General features: G+C 36.3%; 1 protein-coding gene across 4 annotated transcripts in view; it reads left to right on the forward strand.

Annotated features, from left to right (window-relative positions):
• LOC127958168 (multiple C2 and transmembrane domain-containing protein 1) overlaps nucleotides 1-26,211 on the forward strand; it is a 149,027-nt gene that overhangs the window by 50,385 nt on the left and 72,431 nt on the right. For all 4 annotated transcript variants that reach the window (XM_052556969.1, XM_052556970.1, XM_052556971.1 and 1 more), the window contains exon 2: nucleotides 15,505-15,622. In XM_052556969.1, coding sequence (XP_052412929.1) covers nucleotides 15,505-15,622 — 118 coding nt within the window. The remainder of the gene's footprint in view (nucleotides 1-15,504; nucleotides 15,623-26,211) is intronic.

Raw genomic sequence — 26,211 nt, forward strand, 5'->3', positions numbered from 1 at the left:
TTGTTACTCATTTCACATGCAAAGAGCTTATCCTTACTCTTTACCCAGTAAACCAGGAAAGTCATGAGAATTATTTTTTTTTGGGCGTTAGGTGAGACCTCTTTTTTCTGTGAATTGACCTCCAGAGTGTTAGGCCTTTGAGTATTGTTGTGGATAAGAAGGGGCCTTGTAATCAAAAAGGTAGAGAACCAGTGTTTTATCTACTCAAATAATGCTTACGTGTTGTTCTACTTTGGTGACATTTGTTTCTTTTTTTCATTCACAATATTACACAGTTTCTTTCCATTTGTTGTTTTTAAGCTAGGATGACTTTCTTTCTTCTTCTTGTGAATGGAGTTAAAGGTTACACCGGTTGATTTGTCATGAGCTTACATCATTACCTTGGGAGACTGCAGTCCCCCAAAAGCATTCAGAGGTATACAAGTATCAGAGGTAAAATGGTGGCATAATGCTTTTCTCAGCCGTCCATTGCTCAGAGTTTATTGACTAATGGTGGATGTTCAAATGAATTAACCATGTAGATTAGCGGAGTAGTATGCTATTACTTTTCAAAGTGTTGTCTTGGTGTCATTAAGTCTTATACACTCTCCAGTAAGTGCTTGTTACATATTTTCTCGTCTTAATGGATTGCTGAGCTGAAGATTGTTGAAGCTGCTGCCTAAATTCCTTATTGATTAAAGTGTGTCAATAGCAGGTAAGAAAGTAGCATATTTTCCAGAGATGGAGTTAACCGGCACTATGTTGACTGGGCTCACTGTGATCACAAATCATCCGGTCATTTACATAAAGTATGTGCCCACAATTAATTGGTTTTAATGTAATATAGAAAATCGAATTTGTTGTGGGTTTTGATTTGTGGAGATGCAGATTTTCCCCCTTGTGTCTCTGGATCTTAATTGTTTGTGCAGAATATTTGCCTTCAGTGAAGCTCCTTTAGTTTATAATGAATGACCGCTAGCTTGTCTTGGTCAAAATGTTTAAACATTTCTCCTCAAGGACCACTTGCTGTGTGGCCCTTATCTAAAGGCTTCTTGTTCTACAAAGCTTTGTTATTCCCTCATTTACGCTTTCGAATAGATTTCTAGGATTTCTAGATTTCTATTGACTTTTTGAAGTACCCAAGCAATTGTAGAGGCAAAGTAGTTTTCTGTATTTTTAATAAATGTCTTCTATGACAGACTCTATAGATTAACTACATTGATAATGATAAGAATGGTTGCTTTAGAATGATTCATGTGGGTCACACTTCATTTTAAGGTCCAATTCTCCCCATTAACAAACCATTAACCTTGAGTTTTGCCTCAATGAACGGCTTATTAATAGTTAGTAAGGTAGTTGTTAAATTTAGGTATTGTCTAGGATTAGGGATGTAGAACATTGTCATGTAGAACATGTGCTTTATAAGTCCTTTATAAGAGCATTTGTGTGTAAAATAGCTACACTACTCATAGCTGTGCCATTCAGATACTGTTTTGCTCATTTGCTGACTTTAGAAAACGTGCATACTGCTTGTGATCCTGATTACTGATGGTAGATAACGGTATGTTTCCTGTTGTGATAAACTAAGCCAAAATTCTCACAGTCCCCCGAAGCACCAAAACATGCTAATTGTCACCAGACCTCCAACAAATGACCACAATACTGTTGAGGGGGAGTTCAGAAGGGCATGTTGGCCTACTTTGACCGTACTTCAGGCAGCTGTATCTTCAGATATAGTTTAAAACAGTTCGGAAAGGATGATTCATGTTACATTCAAAATTATTTTTGCATCCGCCCAAACCATCCTCCACCATGAAATCTATTCAGTCACCTCTTCCACTCATTTATTATTTCCCGCAGTGTTTCACACTTTTCATTAGTATCATCTTATTTTCTAGGCTCTGAGTGCATTGATTAGATGTCCTGAGCTTCTTCCTTCAGGCTTCTTTATCATCATCAGTCATATTCACAGATGAGCTCACCTGAATCAGCCATGCTTATAATAGCTCCCCCCCCCCCCCCCCTTGGAATTTAGTAAATGTGATTATACTTCAGGAAAAGTTCAGGAAAAGGGATGTTCTTCTTTGTTGTCTGGTTTAGAATTTACCCTTAAATGTCACATCCAAAGTGACTACTGTAGCAGCTTTACGATACACAAGGTTAATACATAAGGTATTACTTATTGAAGACACAAAAGTTCAATGAGTGTGTAACGAAACAAACTTTGTAATCATCGGGAAGAAGGAGGCGGGAACCGGCGCACAATCAAAACACTTTAATAATTCAAAAATAAATACAAAACGGCGCACCAGCCCCTCACAGACGACTGGTGCGCATAAATAAAAAGCAAACACATAAAATAATGTCCCAGGCCTGGTCCTCTCTTGTCCTTCACGGTCGTCGCTCCAGTTTTATATCCTTCCATCTCCTACGTTGGACTCGATACTGGCGGTGGGGCGCAGGTGCAGCTCATCTTCAATCACTACACCTGGCCTCACTCCTCGTTCCCACGCCTCTCGGCCCCGCCCCACTCGCCACATACCCCCATCGCCCCTCGCAGGCCGGGGGGTAGTCCCGAGACTGCGCTCTACTCCCCCGAGAGAGGGGAGAGAGGAACGACTCTCTACGAGAGAGGGGAGAGAGAAAAAAAAAAAAAAAAAATTCCGGTTCCCAGACGCACTGCTGCTCAGCCCTCCACCAGCTGAGTGATCTCCTCCGCGGTGCCTGGCGGTGGCACTGGACGGCCCTCGGCGGACGGCACGACACTTCTCCGCCGCCCAATGGACGGCCACGGCTCCTCCGATTTTGGGCAGCCGCAGGAGTCCCCCGTTCCCTGCCCCTCTGGATTCCATCACGGAGGCGGCAGGCTCCGGCCCCCTGGCGAACGGCGCCGACTCCTCCGCTCCCTCACGGACGGCAGCCGCCCCTCCATATCGTGGGCGGCCGGCAGCGAGCTCGCCCGTCCCCGGCAACTCGCTCCAGCCCACCGCCTCGAGCGTCCCTGGCTTTTTTTTTTTTCTGGCTTTTATACTTCGCCTGCTCGAGGGCACCACGGATTCACCACAGCGGCGAGGGATCTTCAGCAGCGCGTCCCTCCTTCTCCCGGGCTTCGGCACCACTGTAACGAAATTACAACTCCATATACATCGGGAAGAAGGAGGCGGGAACCGGCGCACAATCAAAACATTTTAATATTCAAAATAAACACAAAACAGCGCACCAGCCCCTCGCGGACGACTGGTGCGCGCAAATAAACAGCAAAACATAAAATAAAACCCAGGCCTGGTCCTCTCTCGTCCTTCACGGTCGTCGCTCCAGTTTTATATCCTTCCATCTCCTGGGACTCGATACTGGCGGTGGGGCGCAGGTGCAGCTCATCTTCAATCACTACACTTGGCCTCACTCCTCGTTCCCACGCCTCTCGGCCCCGCCCCACTCGCCACAGAGTGTTTTATAGTTTTTTGTCAATTATTTTCTGATCATTTTTTAGTAAAAACTCTTGCCAACAAAATCCAGTAGTCAAAAGTGAACAACTATTATGTGGTTAGAATGTTTAGCATGTTTAGTATGTAGTTTATGGACTTATTACAATGACTTAAAACCACACATAAACTTGATACGTGCTTTTCACATTTTATGGTAACAATTTTTTGTGCTCAATACAGTTTAATCAGATTTTAACCATTAAAATGCTATAAGTAGCTGAAATAAGCATAAATGTTAGGGCAAATAAAATCAGGGTTAAACACATTTCATTCAAAGGGTCACTTATATTCAATTTCTATAAGATGTCTTTGGTAGCATATTTTAATGTAAATATTATACTTACTTTTTTAAAGCTAATAATATTATACTTACTGTTTTAAAGCTAATAGCTTAGGTTTTTTATTTGCAACTATCAAACTATTTAGCAACAAGCAACTATTTTGTAAAAAGACTAGTATTTTTGTTTAAATTGCTTTAATCTTGGCATAAAAATGCATTGTTGCTGTTACTTTATGGGTAAATGAATGAATGCATGAATAAATGGTTGCTTTACATGTTTTCCTGATAGCAACAATGACTTCATTCCTATACTCAGGTTATGACAATTTCCTCTTTGAATGGAGCTAAATCTGAGCGATCATTTCCCCCCCACAGTTAATTAGGAGCCACAGAATGTCCTCGTGCCATTTTTTGTCCAGGGTCATTAGTGAACTCTATCCTCAACCTCATTAGCAGACCTGTCCCATCCATTCACTTGCTATATTAGCATCTGGCTCCAAAGGGTCAAGTGTGTTTCTTTGGTTTCAACCAGTTACATGAACTTCTTTAATGCAACCATTAAAATCATAAAAGGTTGGGAACTGTGAAGGACATATAAAAGAACGATTATTTGTTAAAGATTTAAGAATACAATTTCTTTCTTTTTCTTCAAGTCTCATAGTAAGTTGCATGCAGCCGATATGCTGTCTCTGTGAGACACATCATTTATTGTAATTTAAATTTCTATAAATACATTCATGTAATAATGGGTAAATACACTTTTTATGCTAAAATATTTGCCTTCCTTTGCTATTTTAGATCAAATTCGCTCATATCCCTGTCAGAGGACCTCTGTTTTGGACAGTACTTGTATTCTATCCCATTCTAAAAAGGAAAACGCCACCATTTGTTTCCATATTCCAGTAATTGCAGTAATATCATCACTCCTGAAAACTCCTCACATTGGTTGTATTGACGGAATTTAGAGGGAGAGGGGGAAGGGGAGTTTTCAGGAGTGATGATATTACTGCGCCACGGTCAAAGTGCTGCGAAAAGCGAAGTTTCTTTTTGGAACTACTGTATATGCCTCATTGATCTGAGCTTATCATAATTTCTGAGGCAAAAATTCATTATTTGTGGATTTGTGTGTGTGTGTGAAATCTGTCAACTCTGAGAATATCTGCAAACCGTCTCTGCCTTCCAGTATAGTGCTTTATTCTCCAGACGTCTAACTGGGTGAGAAATTCAGACAAAAGTTTTCCCAGCCTTAAGATCAGAGGCTTGATTCAAAACATGAATCTGCCCTCAGAAAGTGAACATATTTATCAATTGTTGTTGTCTAACTGAGAGTTAGGAGACACTTCAGTGATGTTTGTAGTCAGAATGGTAAAGGTAGTGAGATAATGATCTAGAGGAGAGATCATGACTCGTCAGAACTAAGCCTTCAAGTCTTTTGAGAGAAAACAACTTTCACACAGATTCATTCAGAGCATGACTCATTTTTTTTTTTATCACAAAAACATTTCCTTTTTTACCAGAGGGATCAGAAAAAGGTAAAACAAGTGTGATAGTAAGTTACGTGTGGTCTTTTAGTCATGATCAGAACAATATTGTTCTCAAGTGGATGTGGGTTTAATATTAGCCACATCATCAAACTACTTGACAGAATCTGACTCACTCGATTTCAGTGAGACATTTCCTGTGGGTTAATTTCAGGATCTATTGTCCATTTATCACTTAACATCATTTGTGTGAAATTTGTTTCGTCCACCACCACGCTGGATGCCACTTTGATTATCCGCTCTGTAATTGTAGCACTTCTGTGTTGGCAAACAGAGAAGCGTTACATAAGCAGCATGATAAAGGGCCCTGTGGATTCGCTTATACTGTACGGAGTTTATAAAACCCCACAGTGCCTCTGCTTCAGCCCAACCTGTCTCTGCTTGCATGGGTCTGACAGAAATAGCAGCTGATGGAACGAGCTCGCCAGCCCTGATGGGTTAAGGCTGAGTGGGCTGAGGCTGGATTAGAGCTTCCCGTAGCTCAGAATTCGGGGTAGGCGTTGGACTGGATCTTGCTCCATTGCTGCATGAAACTTTCCCATATGTTCTAGATAATTACACAAAGATGTCCTCGCAGAGTACTGGAGCTTTGGCACATTTTCCTTTAGCATCTCCAGACTGGTTAGTTGTGGCTGTTGATGTATTATACTGGATATATATATATATATATACAGTATATGACATATTGTTTTGCAGCATGTGCTGGTGTCTGAATTTAAGTGACAGTTGCTTGGGTAGATATCCTGTGAAGGATGTTTTTGGTTGTAATATTTAACAAGCACACACTGATCTGCCGCACTACTAAAATCACTGACAGGTGAAGTGAATATCATTGATTATATAGTTACAATGGCACCTGTCAAGAGGAGGGATATATTAGAAAGCAAGTAAACAGTCATGTGTTGGAAGCAGGGATAATGGGAATGCAAAAAGATCTGAGTGACTTTAACAAGGGCCAAATAGTGATGGCTACATGACTGAGTCAGAGCGTTTGCAGCACAGCAAGTCTTGTGTGTGTTTCTGGTATGCAGTGGTTTGTACCTGTCAAAAATGGTGCAAGGATAAACAGCCACTGAACCAGTGCCAGGGTCATGGGTGCCCAAGGCTCAGTGATGCACTTGGTGAGCGAAGGCTAGTCCATCTGGTCTGGTCATACAGAAGAGCTGCTTTAGCTTAAATTACTGGAAAACTTAATGGAAGGCAAGCCAGCAGAGGCAGAGTTATGTACTAGGCCAGAGGTCTCTAACCCTGCTCCTAGAGAACTTCAGTCCAGAGTTCAGCTCCAGCCCCAATGGAACACAACTATGTCAGCTAATCAAGGTCTTTATTGTTGGAAGTGAAGTCTTCACTCAAACCTGGTCTAAAGTCTGGCGCAATGTTTTTTCTTTGTTATTTAAAGAGCGTGTTAGTATAGGCAGGTCCACAATACCCGTACACGCTGCTTATTAAACACAGGGATGCACAGCAGCACACAGACATGGCAAATATTACAAATTAAAGGATTGCAACTGGCTCTTAAAGAGAATGGAAGATGAGACTCTGATTGGTTTATTGCACGTTACGCCCAAAAAAACACCCATTACTCATTAAGAGAATTGGGACAACCTGTTTAGAACCATGTGCCCGGGCGTGCCAACCATTTTTCCATCATTAAAATAACAAAAGTGTATTTGGACACGCCCTGAGTGCACCTGCGCCATGTGCTTTACACTGTGCGTTTAGATCGTTAAAATAGGGCCCGTGGTGTTTGCTTTTGTGGTGTTGTGGACCTTAACTCATCAGAGCTCAACTGCAGGCTCAAATAGTCAATGGGCTGTGAAACAGTGAAGTTCAGCACATGCAAATATATGCAAAAAACACATTCAAATTTTTACAATGTTATTATTATTATTATATACTCTTTAATTTGCTCTATTGCATCTATTATGTTACAGTGGCAAAAGCAGGTCAGTAACAAATTTCTTGCCTTATTTTCATACAGATTTAATTTTGAATGACTTTTTAAAGCTATAAGTTATTCAGCCAAGAGCAGTTTTTTTTTTTAGATATTTCTAATCTTTAAAATGATCTGTTTTCAAATTTCGCATATGTAGGCCTGTGTAAAATAATTTAGAAAATTCCTTTTTGCTTTACCCAAGTAAAGCAAAGCGGCATACATTTTATTTACACATTATTAGCTCCAGAATAAGAAGTTTTGGACTAATCGTCGTCGTCGTTAACAGTTCTGTCTGTTACGGATAGAAGTCTATAGAACCGTTAAACAAGGGAATTAAAACAGAAAGTATTATAACGATTTATTTTATATTAGGCATATTAGTAATAGAAAGGTAAACACTGTCATATTCACGTCATTTTCACTGTGATACCTGTCTTTATTTGAAAAAATATGATTCCCAATGATTCTGAGTGCCCTGTTGGTTGCAGTGTTTACTCTTTAGATTAAAATTGCATTAAATATTTATTTATTTGTGAAAAATCCTGTAATTTAAAGTATAAGTATGATTCTTTTACACAATCTATTTTTTAATCCATTGTCAAATGATTTCTATTAATTATTAATAATAATAATAATGAAAAAAAATATATATTGACTTTATATCAGCTATTGGCCCTCCTGCTTTCCAAGATATCGGCATCGACTGTCAAAAAACACATATCGGTCGACCACTAATCAGTACATGCTTAAAATGCACCAGCATATTGTGAGCACTAGGAGAATTAGATCAAATAATGAGATAATAGCAGTTCACAATATATCTCATTGGCTCACCTTCTGCCTTGGTATGCTACTGTAGATTTCACTCATGAACTGGTTTTCAAAGCTAAGTAGTATTTATAAATATTGATGGTATAGTGACTTAAAAATAATTGTTTTAAAATGTTTTCATTCATTGTATGCATTCTTCTGTATTTACAATTTAGTTTGAGCTCCAGTTTGTCCTGAGGAAGTATTCTTGTAAAAATTTCACATACCTTCATCACTAGTGCACCATTCGTGCAATCCATTATATGATAGTATCCAGCATGTGCATTTCTTCAAATATGCTACTTTATGTTAAAAATGTGTTGTGGTACATAACTTTTGTACCTTAAGAGATGTCCCTAAATGTACCTTTTTTATTTTTCAGTGGTTAGCATAGCTTTCATTCGTACATATGCTCTTTGTTGCTTTTTTGTTTTGACACATTCACTGTTTTAGCTGAACATATAGTTTAATACACAGTACTGTCTTTGCACGTCCTGATTTTGCCAAGTTCGATGTGTTCCTAGGTCAACATATTTTGTTGACCCTGGAACAACATTTTACTCCAAAAATATATTCTTAACCATATCCCTACACCTAAACCTAACCTTAACCATGAGTAATCCCTAAAATCACAGGAAATGATAGATGAATGACACTGATGTACAAGCACCAAACACTGATTTTAAGCATAAACTTCACAAAATCTATAAACTGGTTCTTCAAATCTGATTGGTTAATCACAATGTTGTTCCAGGGTCAACAACGATGTTGTCCCAGGAAAATGTCTCACTTGGTAAAATCAGGTTCTGCACTGTCTTTGTTGCTGTCTGTTATTGGCTTACTTACTGCTAATAAACGGATGTGATTTCAGAGCCTGTGGCTGGATGAAAAGACCTGCTGCTAAATGGATGTATCATTCAGTGGATGATCACAAACAAAGTGTGTGTGCAGCACAAGTATGCGTGTGTGTGTGTGTGTGTGTGTGTGTGTGTGGACGTAGTTATCCTGGAAATGATAAATGACTCCTTTCCCTGTGCTGTAAAAGTGCAAAACAAATACAGTTGCTTTCACTGTGATGGAGAGTGAAGCTTCAAAATGAAACTATAAATGTGAATAATGTAGTTCATAAACAAGGGTGCATTGGAAGAGGTCTGAAAGCTATTTGGTTTCATTGACGTTAAGATTGATCTACAGAGGCTTTCTCAGCAAGCCATTGCTTATCTGGTGCATTTATTTTTTAACCATAGAAACTTTTCAATTGCTAAACTTTATTGCCCAAGAAATATAAAATAGTTTATGAGCCTATGTTACACTTTCTCATATGGAAACACCACTCTAGCAAATTTGATCATCAGAATGCTTGAACAACTCAATTTAAATGCTACTCTTGTGCCATATTCAAAACTTTGCATTCTGTTGTTTTACCAAAGGCCAAAGTTTTAGGGTTAAAAATAATTTTATATTATTGTGTACTGGTTATACTTTTATATAGGTGATAGCTATAAATCTATTAAAAATGTGGTTTAACCCACTTAAGTGTTTTATGTAATTTCCAACTCATTAATACGTTTTTCAAAGGCTTTGATTGAATCTTAAGGTGTGAGTGTGAGTTAGGTTAGGTGTTTTGCCCTGGGATGTGACTATTTTTTATTTTAAGTCATTGTTATTGGGCATAACTGAAAGCCATACTTGTGTATTTATTAAGATAGTGATGAATGATATCTCTGAGAGCTGCTCCATCTCCTGTGTTGCGGGTCACTGATGTAAAGGCTGAAATGATCAGCGACAGATCTCACAGGTCTCACCAGCTCTTAGAATCCATTAACCGAGGAGACATTGCATTGCTTTGAGACTTTATCTATCTCTGTAGAGTGAAAAGAAGATTGCAAGGCATTCAAGGGAGCACTTGGAGTCACTTTGTAATTGGTTACAATTATTGGGTACCAGAAATCTCGCAGAAAATTTTGCTATTGCTTTTTTTCGTTAACCTCTGTCTTCCTGCTGAAAATGGTTTCAGTTATGGTTTCAGATAGGTATGGTTTTACAGGTGCTTTATAAAACAGCTGAAAAGGCTCCTTGTTGGAAACGGATTGGTATAAGTCCTACTCATGGAGTTAATGTTGTAACTCCACCTTGCAGTTCCATTGCTTTCTAGAATGTGTTTTTTTTTTTTCTGTTTTCCACATTTATGTTTAATAATGGCAGTCGTTTGACAGGAGCACTGCATACATAATGAAATGCCTACAGAGAATGGTATGAAAAAATGCAACTGGTTGCTGCTTTGGATATAATAGAAGAGGTGACAGATTGTGTCTTTTTTAATGGTAGCCTTTAGGTTGTACTTATCATTTAATACTAATGGCCACTAGGTGTAAACCTCAATTGATTTGAGGTGTTTGTAAAGATATAAAAAGCTTGTGCTCAGGCTAGGAAAGTAATGAATGAACTATTGATGGCCTTGTGACCTACACTATTTGTATGGAAAATGATTATGGTCAGTTATACTAGGAATCCAGGCAATACTTGATACCCATGCTTAATAGGGCAAGTTTCCTTTAAGTGCAGTGTTTGGTGATGTTACCATTGTGAAGTTCTGATATGCAATACTGCATCTTTTTTTGCACCGCACATATAAGAACATATATGAAGAGATTATATTTAATAGGATGTTCATGCTGCTCTTATCCATGCACATAAATGAAAGTGAATGATGACCAGTGCCTGTTTAGTAAAATGTAAAAAATGTAAAAAGTAGTCCATACACTTTATTAAAAGTCCTGTAAAGTCATTGAATAGCTTTGAGTGTTTTGTATATAGTCAAATTTGCATTGTCATGATCCATTACAGGACACACAAGAATCAGTACTGCTTTACTGTCTAACCTGACATGACAAATCTTGATGAGCAATACAGTATTTGTATATGCAAATGTTAATAAGATTTGAGAGCTTTAGTGAATGTAGGGAAAAAGATTGTTAGTGATTAACCGCTTATTTTAAAGTCTGTCACACAAAATATAGCTTAAGAAAACACTAAGCACTATAGCATCTGTTTTGGAGCTTGACAGCTGTGGTCACTCATTTTCACTGAATCCATACTTTTCCTTTTGTGTTGTATAGAGGAAAAACTTCATACAGGTTTGGGACAATATAACTGTGAGTAAATGATGACAGAATTTTCATTTTTGGTGAAATATCCTGTGTCTCTACACCTCCACTAGCATGACCTACATCTGAACCGCTCTCAGCTAGCCTTTAAAAAAGAAAAAAGCACACTAATGCAAATGCAATTTATCTCTTGCCACCTGCGGTGTGTGGAAATAAACAAATCTGTCCTCTGTAGCCAAATAAGAGCACAATCTATTATTCCATGCCGCTCCACCTATACACAACTCGCAATGCAGTGGAAAATACTTTTACCAGTTAACCACAGAAACATGGTTGTGAGACAACCATTACAATGCCATTTTGTAAACGGAGCTGGCAGTCTCTTATACACAGCAGAGATCAGGCATGCAGGGATGATGGCTCAATCTCACTTTGGATGTGATTGGTTGGCTACTCTGTTCTTATAGATGGATGATGTCGAATAGGATTTGAAAATATCCAAGTGCCACTTGATTTTGTTTTAAAACAGGAAAAGTAATGACAGTTACTGTACAGTACATGCAAATTATATCAACAAAGGGTTGGTCATTTTTGCGACAAAACAGTCCCCATAAATAAATAAACAAAGATCAGTGTTTTAAATACCATACAGCAAATAAATGAAAGAATCAAAGATAAATCTAAGAAATCAAACAATCTATTGATTATAGATGTCAATCGATTAGCATCAGATACAGTTATACATTCAGCTCTTAGTATATTTCTCAAAAACGTCTTCTTTTACTTTCCCATCATACAATATAATGACACTTCTGATCTCTCTCTTACCCGAGCCTCTGTCCAGTGAATGTTCTGTGGAGTGGAATATCCTATATCCTGGTCATTATATGCTCTTTATAAACTCTGTATGTAAGGCTCCAGAGGCTGAAACTTCATCACCGTCATCACTTATTCATAAGAGACACTTATTATACTAAGCTCTGAACAGTTCGGTTAAATGCTTTTTGACCCTGGAGAGACATAAGCGAAAGGTAAGAGACGGAGCTTTTGTTTACCTTTATGGATTGTCATACTTTTTACACTCTTAATAAATAAAGGTGCTTAAAAGGTACTTCACAGCAATGCCATAAAAGAACCATTTTTGGTTCACAAAGAACCGTTCAGTAAAAGGTTCTAAGAACAATCTCTTTTTTTTATCTTGTTATAATCTAAAGAACCTTCTTTCGCCACAAAGAACCTTTTATGAAAGAGAAAGGTTCTTCAGATGTTAAAGGTTCTTTATGGAACCATTTAGACAGAAAAGGATCTTATATGGCATCGTGAAGCATCTTTATTTTTAAGAGTGTAATAAATATTTATTTTGTAGCTGCTCCTGACAGTATTGACTCTATGAGTAATGTATCTTGTGCACATAACAAAAATAGGTCCAATAGGAATCAATTTACCACCTCTCAAACTGCAAATATTAGTCCAGGAATATAAATATCAGTAAATTGTAATAGAGTATGGTTTTAGAGTTCTGGCCTATTCAGACAGCTTTGCCTACACACACACACACACACACACACACACACACACACACACCTACATAGATTTCATAGATATTGTTTCAGTAGATTTTGGATTATTGTCTTGCCAGCTTAAGAAAAAAGAAGCTCATTAGCTCTTGCAAATGGACACAGCTGTGTCACCTGATGTTTTCATTTAGGAAAGAGGATTATGTTCATATATTTCAGAAAAGGAAATAATGTATTTATAAAACAGTAGCAGCACATTTGAACATATTTATGGCAGAAAGTTGTTTGAGGCAGATTAATAATTTTATTACTTTTTTAATTTAGAGATGCAGTCTGGTGTGACATAAGGACAACTGTATCATCTGAAGGTTAAACTGCATTCATGAGTGTGTGTCTCTATTAAATGATGCACTCAGCAGAAACCAACAGGTGTGTCAGCTAATAATGAAGACTGACCTTAGGAGTAAGTTAACTCAATGTTGTAAGTTGAAATGTATGCCATTGCCTACATTAAACTGCTAAACACATCTAAATGCATCTACCAAAGGACTAAATAATGTAGGACTCAAAATTGCAGTAAAAACAGCTTTTGTAAATGACTCGAAATGTTATCATGTGAAATTAATTAAGCATATGTACAATTCTGGAGATAAATAGGGAATTCACATAATATTTCATATTTGTTTGTGTGATTAAAAAAAAAGAGATTACAGTCCTGAAACATGGGGTTTTAATTCTCAGCGGAGATCAGTCTGTTTTTAAATATTCATTATTATTATTTATTTATTTATTATGATTTTTGCACTATATTGTGGAAGTTTCTGAAATATTGCCCAACCATATGGTAATTAAATGTTTCAGTGAAATAGTACATTAACATTATGTGTCTGTGAATCATAAGTCCACATTTTCATGTACAAATTGTCCGTTTGCAGTGGATAATAAATGACTCACATCACCCAGTTATTTTCTGCTTTATAACATTACATAAATAATTGTAAAAAGTGTTGGGCTCTGTTATTGTCTCATGCTTAATAATAGATTGTGACACAATTTGTTTTTTGATTAAATCTTCCTTTACTTCAAACTTTTAACGATGTCCCCTGTTCGTCTCATATCCCCAATGCTCCTGAAGCCAACTATGGCTAGACGTTAGAAATCTGTCATAATGAGCAAATTGAAACTGAAATGACATTTTCAAACACAACAATAACAAGGACCGCAGGGCACAATTACTTTCCAAACTTCTTGTCATTCTTTAAGACTGAATAATAACCAGTGTTTGTTGAGTGACAGTAGTGTCAGCGTGTTGTTTTATTTGAGATGAACTCATTCTTGTGAAGCAAAAATGAAAATAAATTCCTCTTGGCAGCAAGTAGATGAATGTTTTTGTTTCTGCACAGCAGGCTTGTGTCTCTACCTTTCTATTTTGCTTGGTCTCCTCTTCCTCATTTGATTACCTTTGTTATGATATGTTTGTTGACAATTTTTAGTAGTCAAACCTTTTGCTGCTTATTTGCTAATTAACTACTTGACTTTTTTCATAAGGGGGGATTTTTCATTCATTCATTTAATGAAAAAAAAAATTGGTTTCAGATTTTGGACCCCACTGCATGTTTCAAAAGTAATATTCAAGATGTATTTTATTTTATTTTATTTTATTTTATTTTTTATTTTATTTTATTTTTTATTTTATTTTTTATTTTATTTTATAATTTAATTTAATTTGTAAAAAAATATTAACAGCATATTATGTTATATCAGCAGCTAATCAGTTTTATTTATTGTTGCATATTGTGTGTGAATGCTTGTGTGTGTGTCTACTGGTGTTTAGATGCGTGTGTGATGCGTGTGTGTGTGTGTGTGTGTACAAACTTTAAGAATTACTGCCAAGTCACCACAAACTGTCCCCAAAGTCCAATGAGGGTATAAAGCAGTAAAGTAATTTACTACTGTGCAATAACATCTCCTTGATTCCTGTAAACATTATTAGCGTTCACCCCATAGTACACTGTATATTTCTTATTACAAGAAACTGGTGACAGCACTTTAATGGAAATTTGCAGAGTTATTATTGTTTTAATATAAATGTGCAGATTTCATATGCCTCTGATTGTGCAGGGTATGAATAGTGAAGATGGATAGAGGCAGATTGTCTCAGTGGTAAATACTGGAAACTGAGGAGCTTTGGATAATAAGAAATTCTTGTTAAGTAGCAAACTAGCTCCATGTTTAATAAGAAAAAAAAAAAAAAAGTGTAAATCAAACAGCTGCTAATGGTTAGCCCTACAGTCTTCAGGAAATTAGCATTCTATCTTCTGTTGCAGATTAATAAGGATTTAATGTGTCTCTTTGATACTTTGTCAAGGTCGGATGACCTGCTCAGAGGCAGAGTAACTGTTAAATAGTCTTATTACAACAACATTAGCAGGAATTCACATTTCCAGACCTTCACAGAACTGTAGTCTGAAGTTTCTCAGACGACAAGACAAGTGAGGATTGTGGCTCTTCTGAACATCTCAAGGTTGTGAGGTCTGCTTTTGGGATGGCAGAGGCAGAATGATTATGTAACTGTGAGGGCAGAGTGAAAAGCGAATGTCCTTTCTTCTTTCTGCTACTGTGTCTTACAGTCAAGAGAGGAAGCCTTGAAGAAGAGCTATTTCTATTATATTGAGCTGCACTGTATTGCTGGGAGAAGTTGATGTACCAACACTTCATGTTTTAAGTCTTCATAACATTAAGCATTAAACTGGGTATAGATTTCCTGAAGTATGTGCATGAGATCTTGGTGTAGTGTGTTCATACTGTAGGCCTGTCTGACCACCTCACTGTTTCCTCTCCTCCTGTAGGGAATCAATATTGTGGAGCCAAGTAATGAGAAACTTCCTCTCCCTTCAAAGCCAGGAATGTATCAGCTGGACATTGTGTTGAAGAAGGGCAATAATCTGGCCATCAGGGACAGAGGAGGTATGTGCCCTTTTTATCACATTTATGTAACTTCTTTTTCTTGTGTGACCTGAGTTTTCAACATTTCTGAGGCTTTGTTGAGCTCCTTTTGTATTGTAGCATTCAATGTGATATTCATAACGTTACTTGAACGTAACGTAAATGAAAATGTCATCATTATTTGCTTGTCCTTGTGTCATTCAAAACCTGTATGAATTACTTTCTTATGTTGAACATCAAAGATGTTTTGAGGACTGAATTTTGCGAGCAAATGTTGACAATGTTGATTTTTGGATGGACTGTCCCTTTAATTTTACACCTTAAGCAAAATCATAGTGAATGTTTGTAGTTGAAATAATACTTTGAATCTCTAGCGCCCCCTGTTTGTTATGACAGCATGAAACGTTTTCTAAATCTGAGAGAGATAATTTGCAGAGTGAACAACCAAAAAAAAAAAAAAAATAGTCAGGTCTAAATAGGTCTTCTGCTCTGGCCACCTTGACTCATGTGCATCTCAGCAGACAACAGCAGAGCCTTGAGTTCACCAGATGATGAGTCTATATTCCTGCCCATTACTCCAGACCTGCCGCGGTGTCATGTGAGAGAACGGGTGTTAGTGCTTTTGAATGGCAGCGGGACAGGCTGGAGCAGTAATGGTCTCATTAGGGGCTGATGGATAGTGCAGCAGATCTGTTCATGCGCCCTCTGTCTCTCTCTTTTTGACTCACCCAAATAGACACACACGCTAAAATAATGAGCGAAGACCTCGGCAGCTCACCTGCCCTCGAGACTCGAGATTCTGCTCTGTGTGAGTCATACAGTCAGTCATACGCTCCCTTGAGAGAAATCCTGAGTAATCCTTGAGAGGAGAAATTTAGTGCTTTCCTCCACCTACTGTACAATAGAATACTCAACTGAGATTAAAATTATTCATCCATGTATCTTTCCAAATTTGAATAGCTAAAATTATACTTTCAAATTTTACTTTCAAACACAAACATTTCTGTGTTTAATCTGGCTTCTGCATTGACTTGCATACATTAGCATTCCAATGTTTAGCATCATTGAGTGCCGAAGCAGCACTCTCTAAAAGTCGGTGACCACTGCTGCTTTTCATTTGCACTGTGCATGTCTAGTTTAATTAAACAGGATGTGCTTTCCCGGAGGATTTCCACATGCTCTCTGGTATTTGCAGCTCTCTGCTCAGCTATGAGCCACAGCAGTGCATGCTGGACTAGAATACATCTTCCCTGTTTATAATAATAATCACCATCATTCATTTGATTCTTTTATTATACTTTATTTAAACAGATAATGCATTTTGTAATTTTTGGAAGTTCTCAAAATAAAAAAAAAATATCATATAACATAAACATTTTCAGTTCATGTTATCTAACAAACAAGCTAACAAATGTCTTAGCAACTATTCAAATATTAGTAAATATTCAAGTATTGACAGTACTAACCTAGTCTGGAAAGTATGAAGGATTTACTACACTATAATGAAATATTAGAAGTAGAGATGCACTGATCAATCGGCCAGGGATCGGAATCAGATTATTTTCCTCATGATCGGCCCAGATTGGTGACCGGTCAATTAGTCTCACTTCTTTCTGATCTCGAGCCGGTCCGTTTTGTTATCAGTGGCTAAGGCAACAACGTCACGTCAGCCCTGCATTATCGATGACAATGACAACTTCTCTCTCACACATGTCTCATTAACTCTGGTTAAATAGTGCTTGTATTGCACATTATTTTAGTCACTCCCCCAGAAACAAAAACAAAACAAAAACAAAAAGTGAATGTACTTGTAACTTTGAATAACTGTCAATGGAGAAATGCACGCTTTATAGCTAGATAGCGTAGTTACGCTGTCTGTTATTGCACTTATTCCTCTCATTTTACTATCAGAACGAAACAGACATGCTCTGAGAACAGCATGTGTGAAGAGAACAAACAGAGGCTGCAGTGATGAATGACAGTGTTGAGTCTTACTTTAGCTTGTTCTGCTGGTTTTAACCTTGAGTTATGGCGGATTTTGTGTTTGTGTTTGTTAGGATGGTGTGGACAGCTTGGCAGAAACTGATCCAGGATTTTAACATCAGTGATGTTGTGATGTTTCATTGTTTCCTGTTGTTTTTCTCTGGCATTGAAATCCATCTGTCAGCATCTGTTAATAATCTGATGTGTGTGTGTGTGTGTGTGTGTGTGTGTGTTTATGTGGAGGAAGTGAAAAACATGCAATGCACATAAAAAATATGTTTTTACAGTCCTGCAGATCAGTTATTGCAAGATTATAAATGTAATTTATGAGATTAATCAGAAAATGAGCACTCCTGCCGAGTGATGGATACTGGTATTGCAGAATGTTCCATGGACTCGAGACTCTCAAGTTACAACTACGATGGTAGAGTATTTGTAATGTTTTTGCAATATTAGTCATACTGCGTTGAGCTAATGAGAGATGGGTTGTTTTTAGGAAACCACGCATTCACACTCCTTCCTCTACTATTATTGCTCATTATGCTGCTGTGTTTCGTGACTTAACATTTGCATTTTCTATCTTTGCAGTTTGCCTCTCCCTAGAAACACGATCTTACTCACACACATTGAATTCACTGCTTTTATGGGCCTGTTTGGAAGCATATTGTTAGCAAAATTCATTTTGAAATGTAATATGCAAAAAAATGGCAATATATTTCTGTATTTCAATGTTCATTTTCTCAATATCATATGGGCACCATTTAGTGCAAAATGAAAAAGAAAATTAGGTAACACTTTCTATGAAGCCTGTATTTATAATATATTATCAGGGTATTCTTAAAGAATTGTAATGAATGCATAATGCATTATAAAAAAAAGTATAATATGTTGTATCATCTCATGAATATTCGTAAGACTAGTTTTAATATATTATAATATTTACTGGTTTGTGGTTATAGCTTTTAAGAGTATGATTATTTATAACACAGTGAACACGCTGCATCCACTTCTACAATGGATTATGTTGCTCATAGTTATAATGTATAAGTCTCATATCTTGCCATTTTTCTTATGCTACTTTACTTAAAGTGGTCAAAGACCACTTATAAGTAATAATAATAATATTAATAATAACAAAAAAAAAAATTCTCTCAGACATGAAAAAAGAAGATCAGATAGCGTGAGATCAGATAACAGATCAGATGAATGTGTAATATGACACATTTGGTTTGAACTATTTTTATTGTAATATCAGTTTGATTATTTTGATGGTACCCTTTAGACAGCTGTTGATAAGTAACTCTGCAACTACATATCTGCAGCTCACTGGAGTATAAGTATGTCTGCTACTGTAAATGTATGTTAACACTTTATTTTGATGGTCAACCAACAGATAAACTGACATACTGTGAGTGTCTTTGCAAGTACATCAACTCATTCTACCATACTAGTTTCTACCATTCTTGAGCTTACTAATACTCCAGTGAGAGTTAGTTGGCATGTAGTGGCAAAGTCGCTTATTGACGACTCTTTAAGGGGACCATCAAAATAAAACTTAACCGCATAAAACATTGCTTTTTTTTCAGTTTGAGTATTAAGCTCAATTAATCAATAAATTAACATTAGCTCCAAAGGAAACATTCAAATAACACTCAAGCTGTAGTAAGATACTGTGCAGATCTTAAATAAACAATATCAAGATATGATACAGTCCATTATACTGTAAATTAAGTAGATGTAATATGGTGCTCATTGTGTTATAAATAATCATACTCTTAAACTTATAACCACATGTACGTAAGTATTGTCTTTTGAATCTTAATTCTCAACAAATAAATGTTTTGGTGAAGGTGATACACTCCGCGGTTGTGTGCGCACCTATTTAAACATGAGCACACTGATATAATGATTGACAGGTCAGGGGCGTGATCAGCTCGGAATGCATTTTCAAATCCACATTGGCTAGTCTGCAGTGATCGCAGGGTATTTGATGAAAATGCAATAAAGACTTCTGAAGTGTAAGTGTCAATGCATTTAAGAAAAACAAGACATTTTGCTACAATTATCACGCAGTATTACAATGAAAATGCAATCTCAAGTGTCCTACCCGTAAGTCTAAATGTCTGGTCACTTTATGGGTTTTCTCTGATTAGATAGCTATCCGATCATAAAAAAGACCAGGAGGTGGTCTGAGACACATTGCAGACAAAACTGGACAAGTGTAAATACATCTGGTTGTTGAAACCACAAATGTAAATTTTACTCCTCACAAAATGTTGAAATAATTATTGTGTGGGAGTGTGTTATAGGCTAGATGACATGTCATAGCCAGATGTGTCAGTGCTAATGCAACAAGCATTGCCAAGGATGAGAAGCTGATGTGCAAATTGCTGCAGATGTTTAAAACAATCATCTTTAAAAGTAGTGAGAGTATAATATTACCAGTGCTGACGCCACTCTCTCTCTCATGTTGTGGTCTTTGGTCTTAATAGTTGATGATGAATAAAATGCAGAGCATATCTGTTGCTATTATTGAGGTTATCTCCGTCAAATTTGCATATAGCACAGAATTGAAGATTGAATTTATATCCATTTTGTGGAAACACATTTAAGTGGCAAAGTCTAAATAAACCCAATATTAACAAATCACATAGATCTCCAATCAGGAAAAACACATGAAGTGACCAGGTGTAAATGTATGTAACATATTACTCCTTAGCATGAAGAGGAATCAAAATTATGTGTATGGCATTATTTGTCACATTTGTCCTAACCACTAGTGTTAAATATGAATTATTGGTGAAAAATGGGAGCTAGAGGAGGGAAAGAAAATAGGAAAATATATGTTTATATACACTACTGTTCAAAAGTTTGGGGTAAATAAGAATTGAATTTACATTTTTTTAAACACAAAGTACACATTAAATTGGTCAAATGTCACAAAAGATTTTTATTTAAAAAAAAACAAGTTATTTTCTATTCTTTTCTATTTCTATTCATTAAACACAAAACACTAAACCGAACAACTGTTTTCAACATTGTTAATATTTCTTGAGCTGCAAATCAGCATATAAGAACAATTTCTGAAGGATCATGTGATACTGAGACTGTACGGAGTAATGATGCTGAAAATACAGCTTGGTCATCACAGGAATAAATTATATTTTAATATATACTAAAATTGAAAACAGTTTGTATACATTGTAATAATATTTCAGTATTTTCTTTTTTTCGTATTAAATCTCACAGACCTCACCCTGTTGAATGTTAATGTATATTTTTATATTTAGCCTAGTGTTGTCAAGTATACTTGCTGCATTAGATCTGCATTAAAGCGTGTGATCTTACTCTGCATTCATAGCTGCATGCTGTGTTAGAACTGCATTCATACACTCACACAATCATACACACTTGAGCAAGGGATCACCAGACTGAATAACAGTAGAAACTGCTGCAGTCATCAATCCATTGCTGTCATGGGGCATGCTGGGTAATGGAGTGTGCCGGAGATGTGAGGGGAATTGACCACATCTCTCTTCTTTTTCCATGTGCTATTGAAAGGCTTCTTTTCTTCAGCGCTGTCTTAAATATCCAGACGCCTGACAGCCAATTTGAACCCAGCCTGTGAACCGTCTCATATTTTAGTAAAAGAAAATGGAAAAAGACGTATCTCAGATAAGTTTTATACTTCAGATATCTTATGAGGGGCTCAAAATATTGGTTAGTAATAAAAGGCTTGACTAGAATTTAGCTCTTGTTGCTATAAAAAATAAACTGTAATGCACAAATTACTCAGAATTAGGGGTTTAACAAAATCTTATATACAGTATATCAAATTATTCAGGATGCCTGAGTGTTTTCAGAATGTAACCTTATAAGCCTACTGTATCATATGCACAAATTTTTAAGACTTCTAATATAACATGATTTACCTTTTGTACACATTTTACTACATGCGTTCTGTCATTTAATTTGACAATTTATTATTATTATTTATTTTATTTTTTTAAACAAAAAAACTTTAGTATCATCTCACTAAGTCATATTATTGTGAGATTTAGAGGGACAACTGATATTTGTATTCATAGTTTTTTTGAACTTTCTATTCATTAAAAATGTATCATGGGTTGCACAAAAATAGTAAACAGCACAACTGTTTTCAACATTGTTAATACTTCTTGAGCTGCAAATCATCATATTAGAATGATTTCTGAAGGATCATGTGATACTGAAGACTGGGGTAATGATGCTGAAAATACAGCTTGGTCATCACAGGAATAAATTATATTTTAATATATACTGAAATAGAAAACAGTTTGTATACATTGTAATAATATTTCAGTATTTTCACAAAAATATTTAAAAATGAATATCTCAGACCTCAGACTTTTGCATGTTAATGTTTATTTATTTAATATTTATTTTTAAACAAACAAAAAACATTTAAATATCATCCTATTAAGTCATATTATTGGAAGATTTGAGGGACAACTGATATTTATATGCATTTTATGTCAGTAGTTTGATATACTGTTATAAAGATCTCATTGATTTACATTCTGTGGGACTTTTTTGGACATATAAATATTTATGACTGTGGCAAATTCAATATTTCTGAATAAAATATTCAGAGATTGTTTTTCCTCCTCCAGTATGAGCCCCACATTTTAGTACTTTATGCTACATGAACCATAAAATGATGCATCAAATATTATCAAAAACACAAATGCATTTTTTTTCTTTTTTGAAAAATGTAAAAAAACAAAACAAACAAAAAACTTATTGTAAAGTATTTACTTTCAAGTTGTACTAGCCACCTAGTGGTGTGTTTGCAGCATCACACTATGCTATAATGGAAATATGCAGAGGTGGAAAGTAACGAATTACATTTACTCCCGTTACTGTAATTGAGTAGCTTTTTTGTATACTTCTACTTTTTAAAGTAATTTTGAAAATCTGTAGTTTTACTTTTATTTAAGTATATTCTGTTTGAAGTATTGTACTTAGCTACATTTTAAAACATATTAATTACTGAGTAAAAAAAGAAAAATCACTCCCTGGAAACTACTGCAGTAAATAATGGGCAGGAGGGCAAACTGGCGCTAAAATCACAAAAAAGATGTAGACGGACAAAACAGGTGTTAGTGGTGCAGACACCGCTGAAAACGAAACTTTGTCAGAAATGAAGTGAACCCCTGGCCATATTTATGCTCTATTATGCGGTTTCAGCTGTGCTTGCCTAGGGAGACCAAACTAGCAGCTTATAAAATCACGACATCAACAATTTGCAAGCATGCAGAGGTAAATAATTGCATCATATATTCATTCATCTGACTTGTCATGTGGCTCAATGTAAAATACAAATTCAGTGCTTTTAGGGAACCTTAGATGTGTACCTGCAAATAATATGGATGTTCACATAAATGGCTTCATAGTGGGTATCATGTTGCTCACTGTGTCTGTGTAACCTGTTTTCAGACCCTTTTGTTTTTATTTTTTTTCCACAAGGAGGGTATCACTTAAAAGACCTAATGTGTACAAAATGGGTTTAGTGAGTGACAGGGCTGAAAGTCTGTGCCATCACTGGGCCCAAGAGGGCCAGTGTTAAGTAGGTCTACTGAAGGAGATGGAGCTGTCTCAGTGCCTGAGTGCAGTTTCCAAATTTCCTGCCAATGACAGCAATCATTCAGAGCTCTGGGAAATCGGATTGAATAATTTAACTTAATTATGCACTGTGTGCATTATTCAATGACCTTTTTTTTTAAACGCTCTTGGGCCGTTGTGATTTTTGGGAGGGTAATTATGAATATGCAACAGAGAGGCCTTTTTCTAATTAGATAATACGGCCTGTGATTGTTTTTCATACAGAAAAGAAAATGAATTTTGTCTCACCCCGTCTTGTCCTAAAAAGCATCCACACACTCTCAGAAAAAAGGTATGAAAGCTGTCACTAGCAAGTTACCTTTTCAAAAGGTACACTCAAGGAACTAATATGTACACTTTAGGTACTCATACTGTATGTCCACTTTAGGGACTAATATGTACCTTTAAAGGGTTAGTTAATCGAAAAATAAAAATTATGTTATTAATAACTCACCCTCATGTCGTTCCAAACCAGTAAGACCTCCGTTTATCTTTGGAACACAGTTTAAGAGATTTTTGGAGGAGACGTGAACCATTTAAAGCTATTCAGTTCGATTTGGTGAACTGGTTCAAAAAGATCTGGTTACATCGAATTATTCGTTTGTGAACCGGACAGCACAAACTGCTTTGTTTGGAACTCTCTCACAACAGACTGGAAGAGAAGACAATGCTAAATAAAGTCGTCATTTTTGCTATTTTTGGACCAAAATGTATTTTTCGATGCTTCAAAAAAACAATTCTCCAAATCTTTTCCAAAGCAGAAACAAACGTATCTACATCTTGGATGGCCCGAGGGTTTAATTTAATTTACAAGTCTTTCTCGATTGCTTAAACATTTCTCAAAACTATGCCTCATATTCTCAAAACAGAAAACACAAATACATAACGCCTCACCCAACTCCCCAAACATCATATTTTCATGTCAAAATCAATCAAGGTCAACTAGTGGTCCAAATTTCATCTCAGACTCCTTGTCTCCTTGCCCCTCATCCTCGTCCACCTCCTCTTCCTTTTCCTTCCCCTCTCTGGTGTCCTCAACCTTTTCAGTCACGTCTGGATCCATTTTTCCAAAACTGAATGAACTGACTGGGGCTCTTCTATCTATCTGTTGAAGGTTCTGATTGGTGTGTGATAAATTTTAACTCGTTGTGTCCACATGGATAACTTTGCTAATTGAGCTCAAGCTATGCTGACTTGAGTGGACAATAATGAAGTGCTTTTTAAATGACAACATGTTGTAGGCAATGAGAAATGAAGGGATTTGTATGTAGAGTTTTGCAGTGACAGTTCAACAAATCTAATTCATGTGTCAAAAAAGCAAATAGTGTTTATAGTTTAGGGAAATGGGTGTGCTTTTTCATAAATGGCGTAATGGTCTTTAATATCACTGGTTTATAGTGTTTAAGCAATCGAGAAAAAAACTGTAATTTAATTTGGGTAAATTATGCATTTAATGAGTAAAACTAGTTATTAGCTATTATTAGTAATTAGTTATTATTAGTTATTATTTATATTATTAGTTATTAGTTATTAGAATTAAACTTTTTTTTTTTTCATCATCAATTCTGTGTTCTAACTCTGAGTCATGCGTTGTTGGTTGGCAGAATATGTTGAGGTGTGACCTGTGTCACAATGGCCCACTTATTATTTGTTGATTCATCAGAGCTTATTGACTGCTGGTGGGTGATTTTAACAAGCTCTAGGAGCACGTTGGCACACACTGATGCTGGGGGACACAGTAGGAATGTGAGTCTGTTTTGAGACTGATAGACTTCAGACCAGCATTCATGTTGTGCTTTAAATTTTACACAAACTATTGCATCTGTGGGTCCTAATGAACTGGATGGATTCTGTGGGCAGTCACATGACTTCCATTAAGATTTCATCAGTACTTGGTCTCTGAGCTCACGAGAGGAAATTACTGCAGGATATTGTATTCCCACCTCATATTACAAATTATCTTTACTAACGCAAGAAAACTCAACCAGCCTGAAGAAAATACTATTTTTCATTAACTTTACTACTAAATAGTATAGCCAATATATGGTCACAATGTAGATTTCCCCCATAAAAACAATCATATTCTGTACCGTTGAATGTATGTGCTACTTTATTGTGCTGAAAGAATATGCACATGTCCAACAACACAGGCTTTAAATATGGTACCATGTCTAAAAAGGCCAACCAAAACATGATAGTCATTGTACTTTCTTGTTAGTGGTGATCTTTAATATATTAACATAAACCCCCAACTTAATTAATTCATTAACCCAAACCTTTCTTACTTGGTTTCTGGTTCTGAAAGTAAGCGTGCCATACATGTTTTTTCTTCTTTTGTTTAGTTGCAATTTACATTTGCACTGAATGTCACCACCTACTGGGCAGTGGAGCAGTGCAATATTTTTTCATTTTATTACATCTGATATATTTTTTTATTACTTTCATTACTGTCATTTATAATATCTAAATATAATTGAATGAATACAAATTCATTAATACGTAAAGCTTTGAAGTGCTGGGAAAAGTTGTAATTGTTAAAACATTAGACCATTTCTGCCACAAGTTGTTCCTCTAGTTTTACTTTGTTAAATCAATGGTGAACGGTGGTGGAGATTTGTGTTTATTGAAGAATGTTTTTCCTGGTTTCCACATCAGTTACTTTTGTTCTTTAGCTTTCTGTAGCTTTAACAGAATTCTGCGCTGAATTTGAATGCTTCTCACAAGATTTAAGAGAGATGTTGATTCTGTGGCGAATTCGACTGCTTTCTTCACACTGTATCTCCCAGTGCTGTGTAGTCTTGCATAGCCAGACCTTCAGACTGTCGAAAGCATGACAATTGCGTAGTCTGCTTGATTTTGCGATAAATTCTTCTATAGCAAAATTGCTAAATCCTGGAAGGACTGAACAGTCTGTGCTATATTATATAGAAAGCATCAAGCTGCAATAAAAAAATAAAAGTTTTGAATACAGAATGAGTAAAAAG

Source organism: Carassius gibelio, chromosome B5 (assembly GCF_023724105.1).
Source record: "Carassius gibelio isolate Cgi1373 ecotype wild population from Czech Republic chromosome B5, carGib1.2-hapl.c, whole genome shotgun sequence".
Lineage (NCBI taxonomy): Eukaryota > Metazoa > Chordata > Actinopteri > Cypriniformes > Cyprinidae > Carassius > Carassius gibelio.